Below are 7096 nucleotides of genomic sequence, written 5' to 3' on the forward strand. Positions count from 1 at the left end.
CTAAACTGCGAGAAAAAGACATTTTGATTTCTTTATACCAGGAAATAGTAAAAAAAGTTTACATGACTGTGATTATACAACTTTATTTCATTAATATTTGATGATCGTGATAAATAATATTTTATCCTACACAATTGGATGAAAGCTGTCCTTCTTCAGGCATTTCAGGCAACTATTGGTCTTTCCCGCCCCTCTCGGACGTAATTGCTACATGTATTTTAAAGGTAAACAATATACGTAGTCGGTTGAATGTACATGACAACTCCAGTTACACACTAAGTAAGAAATGATTATGTATGTTCTAGTATTTGACAAGAAAATGATAAAATTTGACTTAAGTACAGTTGTTCACAGGTGACTTTCATTCATTCATTTTTTAAAGGTTGGGTGGGCTAGTGTATTTTGATCGGGCTTTGCATGACAACTATATTTTTGCACGAAATTCAAGCTTTATTTGCTCGTCTTGAGAATAATTGCACATTTTTAAACTTTCTTTTCTCAATTGACATTTTATTTCTTGGTAAGAACGCATTTTCCTTCTTATAATTTCTACCCATTATTATTAAACGACTGAGGAAAACTTTTAAAGGCTCACGGGTATCGCCTTCTGCCCTTCTCGCAATAATATTTAACATTCAGAGATCATTTCAATCTTATATTATTTACCCGATCTTGGACAAGATACAATCGCCCCAGGGCCGAGACGAAGAGACGAATTGATGGCTCCACCGATGTAACTTATATATTCCCAATATTGTATAATTTTGGGGGTCAACAAAATAGTGATTCTGACTCATGAAACTGACGAAAATCTTTTTTAAAAGGAAAAGTTCACCCGAAAGTTTATTTTATAAAATAAAAGTAGAAATAAAAACTAGAATGATAAAAATATTGGTTAAGGTTTGAGGAATTATAAGTTTTTTTTTATTTGTGACGTCTGGATGACGTCATATACAAAAATCTGCCCCATAAAATTCATAGGCCCTAAATTTAATATATTTAGTGGTTCATGATAACTCGGTTTCTTTTCTCTTTCAGGTGCGCCGAGCGTGCGTGAAATGACTTCTCTATCGATAAACTGAAGGTTAGAATAAAAACTACATTCAATTTTCTTTGCCAATGGCAATTATCCAGTGAGTTTTTAAAGCATACGATATGTGGGAAACCTGCTTGTATATGACGTCACGAATAAAAAAAACAAATCTAATAACTTTTTAATTATAAATTTTCCTCAAACCTTCACGAAAAGTTTTTAATATTTTTCTTATATTTTTTTATAAACCTTTTTTCAGGGCAATCTACACCTTTACCTGTCTTAATACAATGTTCATAGTATTAAAGTAAATTTAGTACGAATGTACGACGTCATAATTCTTTCATCAGGGGGGAAATTTAACACTAGTCAACAATGAAAATTGTGTAATGTAATAAAATGTATACAGGGAAATAATCATTCCTGGGTCCAAACGGCAATTGTAATAAAGATTGGAAATACAAACACGGATTCAATCCATTGTGCCCTTTGCTATAAGATAAGGCAAATAAGTTTATAATCAAACATACCGGGGGCCAGCAATCAAATCGCATCCGTTTGAACTTTATGACTGATTTTTATTTCACTAAAATCTGATATTTTAAGCTAATTAACTATTAAGAAGAATCATAAAGATCAATGTACCAAGATGTATATAATTTCAAATACTGGTGGATAAAGATTTTATTTATTTATTTATCTATTTATTTATTTATTTATTATTATTATTTTTTTTTTTTTGGGGGGGTAAACCCCTCTTATGCAAAAATAAACAATAATTTATAACGAATCAAACTTGCCTTAAATCTTCCAAGTTCCGCCGCCACAGTTGATATTCCTATGCCACAAATTAGTAATATAAAAACGTTTATTTGTAGTAAAAATCGCATATTTGCTGTTTTATTTGATTCCAGCAATGTCTACCGTGAATGTTTTTATCCCTACATGTTTAGTCTTGCTGGGGTATATTATGCTTATTTATTGTTTTGTCCTTTTTGCTCGCATTAATGATAATGGTCAGTTGCTACGCAGTCAGCGCGCACTAATTATGACGCAATAATGTTGCTCACGATGGCGGTCTCCTGCGTTCATTTTTTACATTATATGTATATGTTTACATTTATAAAAGATTAATTTATACTCACATCCTTATTTGTATTTATTATGTAATATGACCACATTGTTTATATTATCAATTATTTTGTATTTTGCAATTATAAATAATTTTGTATTGTGTTTTTGAACGCAGAAATAAATGCAAACAAACAAACAAACAATAATGTAATGCTGAGAGAAAAAAAACCTTGATGATGATTATGACGTAATAATCATGATACTGTACAATGAAAATGGTGAGAGAAAACTGTCATTAATTTGACCATGCATGTTTCACTTTTAAGAGCTAACTAGGTATTTTTCGTCAACGAGAATAATACCAAAATATTGCACATATTAATACCGTTAATCAATGTGGGTATAATTAGTTTGAATAGCTAGCATTTTTCTTAAGAGCATCTAATCATATTTTGATAATCGTGATTAATCAGTTAATTACAATCAATGTAGTCGCCGTCAGTGGAGGAACAGATGGGGGCACACTCGGCCTCGCCCCCCTTGAGAGCCATTAACATATATATCTTTAACTAGAATATGTCGGCAATACACGAAATAAAATAAAACGTGACATAACTCACCATAATTCGGGAGTTATAGACCTTTTTTTTGCTTGTCATTTTTGGTTCTAAACAAAAATGCCCCCCCCTGGAAAATCGAGAGAGCTTTATTGTTCTAATCATTTTGAACTTCATGAACTCTTATAACATCCCCCAATTATTAGATTATTAAGTCTGGATTTCGAAAGGCAAAACTCCTCGTCGTCCCTTTGCAGAAATGTGACGTCAGAACAGGATCTCTATATCGATTCGAGGTAGATTATTTCAACACGAGGTCTTATCATCTCCTGCAAACATGTCAAAACATTGTCATGCGACATATCAATACTTGATTATTCTTGTTTACATTCAGGACCAGAAGAAACCCAAATAAGTTGATCAAGTCAATCGACTGACAATGAAGAAGCTAAAATAAAACAATGACAGGCATTAGCATTGGGGGAATAACCTAATTCGTAGGGGCTGTAATCATGGTAATGGGTGGGTTGGAACCCGTTAAGGTTATAAAGCCGGGGGAAGATGCAAGAATATCATTCAAAGAATCCAAACAGTTGAATTGGGTTTTATTTAAACTTGTGTGTTGATTGATGATTGTGATCTTTGTGATACAAAACGCTCTGAATTAGAAAGCTAATGATAGATCGTGAGGATGGAGAATGCCGTTGAAATCAAAACATCTGTGACCAGCATCGATGACAATGTCAATGAGAAATCAGACGATCACATCAATGATGTCAAAGACGATCACAATGACGATGAAGAAGAACCAATCGTGCTCCATGATGACGATCAATGTGAAGCTAAAGACCTCGGCCAGTCTAATAACGGTTTCGATGACGAGACCGATCTGGTTGATGAAGAGGAGAATAAAAGTACCAAAGAAGATAACACAGAGGAGGAGGAAACTGGGAGCGTGACCGGACAAAGTAGAACGGAGAAAGGAGACAATACGCCTAATTCAGAAATTGATTCTACATGTACACTGGTACGTCGCAAAATACAAACAAAATAAAACATTTTTTTTTCAAATGGTTTAACTTTATACGATAACTTTATCGCCTCCCCTCTGTCCAGGCTTTCTTGTAATCTATCATTGCTTATTAGAGTTATATACATGTAAACGGCTTATGTAATTATTGGGAAAGTATTATCCTTATCGCAATCAGTCTAGAATGATTCGAATGTAAATGTTTGCCAATGTTTCGAATATATTGGAAGTTATCACGTTTATCAGCTCTGATTACAAAACCCACAAATTTACCCTTATATTGAAATTTTCGAAAATAAGTTTAAACTGAAAGAAAATTTTCTTATTTTAGGATAACCCCGATATCTTTGTATTTAAAAGAGAGTATGATTACAATTTTGCTGTTAATGATACACTGTAAAAAATGTGGTGTTAAGACTGACACCAGTTGGTGTTAATAGAGGACCACACCCTGAGGTGTTAAAATTACACCATAGAGATTGAACATAAAGAGTGTAAATATAACAACACAAGGTGTTGTAATAACACCTATAGGTGTTAAGCTGACACTGTCAATTTAACACCGGAGTAAAATGACTGGTGTGGTCCTCTATGTACACCAGTTAACACGACAGTTTTTGCTGTGTAATGACGATGATAACGGTGATAATAATGAGGATGATGATAGTGATGTTTATGAAAGTTTGATTTCTATTTTCATAGAATCCAGCAAATGTTATCACAACTCAACCAAGCTCATCGGCCAAGGATGCCGGAAAGACCACAGCAGCAGCTGTAAGCGACATCGATGTCGACATAGAAGAAAGTTCAAAGCTCGAATACGAATTGGCCATCGTCCCCGGGGCATGTCTATCCGCTTCGGCGGGGGTGGGGTCAGCTTCAAAGGACTTGTGTGACGGGTTTACCAATCTAGAATGCAGGTATCCAAACGTTGGCTGTGAGCTGTCCTGTGGATGTGACGATGGTTTGCAGCTCGTAACCGACTGCACGATGGAACTCTGCAGCGCAAATTGTATTCTCGGTTGCCTCGGTTTCTCGCTTGGCCTCGCCTTGGATACCAAGGCCACATGGAACCAAGATGGCGTCGAGTTTGAGGTCTTAGGGACTGGCATCGAGACATCACAGGGAAGGGTCTTTCGAGTGCTCGGATCAGGGATTGGTATCATTGACAGTGAAAAGAGAGAAACCATGAAATTGAAGAAGAAAGCGAAAGAAGCCAGGAAGGCAGCAGAGAAAGAAAAGGATAAAACGACTGAACTCGAGAAATGTGACGAAGATAACACTGCTGAAGAACTTAAAAACTAATTCAAAACTTTCCTCTTCCATGGCTTTAAATTCATTTCCTGCACAACGTTATATTAAACTGTGGAATAACTTTTATCACGGTATCAAACGAAGCTCAACTCTTTCTAAGTTCGAACTCACTTTATAAAGATTTTATTTTTCAAAATAAAATGCATTCTGAGTACATTTGCAATGTTATAGTCTTATCATTTTCTCTTTATCTTATTGCCTTTCTCCTCTCTAAAATACATACTACAATTCTCCTCTCATTTTCTTTTCAATATTCTAATTCAAGTTCTTTCATAACTCGACCTCATCACTTCTTCTATTTATTGTGCATGCATGTGTGTAGGGGTGCATTTTAAACTGGTTGTATAAATGTCTTTCTGAATGAATGTGAATTTATTTCATTTTATGTTAATTTATATGTTGGAACCTGTTTGCAAGCAGTATGCTTTTGGTAACCCTCCATTTTATATCTTTATATATCATGTCAATACTATATTATATTTACAATGTATGCTGACTTTCTTAAGATGGAAAATAAATTTTAATCTGAAATTAAAATTATTAATAACATCTATCTTGCAGATAACCTTTCCCAAATGGTGTTAATCACCATTTCGAGCTTTCGTGGGTCATCCTGTGCAAGCCTGTTGTTATAATGCTACTGTATATGTTATGGTTACTTGCCAAATAAAATCAATCAATCAATCAATCAATCAATCAGTCAGTCAGTCAGTCAATCAATCAATCAATCAATCAATCAATCAATCAATCAATCAATCAATCAATCAATCAATCAATCAATCAATCAACCAACCAACCAACCAACCAATCAATCAATTATCTTGTATTCCGTTTTGTTGTTTAGCAAAATGTACGACCGATAAAAGGGTTGCCGGCTGAAACCAAAAAAGGCTTCACAATGGCATCTCGTATCCTCTTTTATTATTCGTACGAGCGATTCAAGCCAGAAAAAAAACTGTTAACTTTAATTAATATTTCTTATTAATGTGCTTAATGTGCTTCATGAATCTGATTATAGAATGTATCAAAATGCAAGTCAAGTGTTGTTTTGCTTTACACGGAACCCTGCTGCAGCGCATAATTTAGTGCAGTATTCTCCACCCCTCCCTCGCCCCCCTCCTTCGGACTAGAAGAGGGTTTAGTCCCCAAGCTTCCTCAGTTCTTATAATTTACCCTTATCGTGTCAATGGATAGAATTATACCAATATGTTATTAGGAATGGCTTACAGATGGGGGGGGGGGTGTCGGGCCAGGTCCCCCCCACAAAAAAATAAGTTTCACCATCGAGAAAAAATATATAAAAGAAGAAAATGAGAAAAAAGATGGGGGAAGGGCATAGATATGTCATTTTCTGAATGCTATGTCAAAATGTATTACAAAATTTGATTTTCAGTTTGAAAAGATACGTTTTCTCGCTTACTTCGCTCCCCCGTGATTTCTATGACTTTTTTTTACACACACTCCATGTTGTGAATCCTCATCTTATTTTTTATTTTTATTTATTAATTTATTATTATTATTATTATTATTATTTTTTTTTTTTTTTTTGGGGGGGGGGGGTCAAAACACCACTGGTTAGTAGTCTATACAGCTATGTTGTACAGTCATAACGGGAGGCTTTGCTCAGCCACGTACGAATGATTCAAGAACAGATGAAATGTATTGTCATATGCTTGTTATGGCAAAGAAAATAAAGCAAATAATTCTTAGTCGAAAATCGGTGAATCAAAACAGCTGCTTTAGCCCTTGACTCTGGACAAACGACATACTGGCAATTTCTCGTCACCTCTGAAACTTAGCACAAAACTGCTCTTCTGGTTCACCAGTTTTTGACAAAGACCTCCTCAGCTGTGCCTTGTCATTTAAAGGGATTTTTCAATACATTTACTGTGTTCTTGTATCATCCGTACGTCGCAGAGTGAAAACACCCTATTATGAATGGAGACCCTCTTAGTATTATCACTAAAAGCTAGAATTTTTTTAAAAATTCCAATCGAAGTAAACTATAATCCTTACCGGTAAAATCAATATATTTAGTCTGAAATTAAATCATTGGAACAGCAAATTCAATATACAGGCTACTACTGC

The 7096-nt window shown here is 34.8% G+C and overlaps 1 protein-coding gene across 1 annotated transcript; it reads left to right on the forward strand.

Moving 5' to 3' along the window:
- Positions 1-3168: 3168 nt before the first annotated feature.
- On the forward strand, positions 3169-5692 carry LOC121406535. The gene is made up of 2 exons (XM_041597546.1): positions 3169-3691; positions 4397-5692. Exons 1-2 carry the CDS (start codon positions 3356-3358, stop codon positions 4997-4999), a joined length of 939 nt encoding a protein of 312 aa, XP_041453480.1. The 5' UTR covers positions 3169-3355; the 3' UTR covers positions 5000-5692.
- Positions 5693-7096: the final 1404 nt, after the last annotated feature.

Source organism: Lytechinus variegatus, chromosome 1 (assembly GCF_018143015.1).
Source record: "Lytechinus variegatus isolate NC3 chromosome 1, Lvar_3.0, whole genome shotgun sequence".
NCBI lineage: Eukaryota > Metazoa > Echinodermata > Echinoidea > Temnopleuroida > Toxopneustidae > Lytechinus > Lytechinus variegatus.

Coding starts and splice junctions, on each gene's coding strand:
- LOC121406535 (XM_041597546.1), top strand. CDS start 3,356: ATGGAGAATGCCGTTGAAATCAAAACATCTGTGACCAGCATCGATGAC. Junction 3,692..4,396: donor TTGATTCTACATGTACACTG/GTACGTCGCAAA, acceptor CTATTTTCATAG/AATCCAGCAAATGTTATCAC.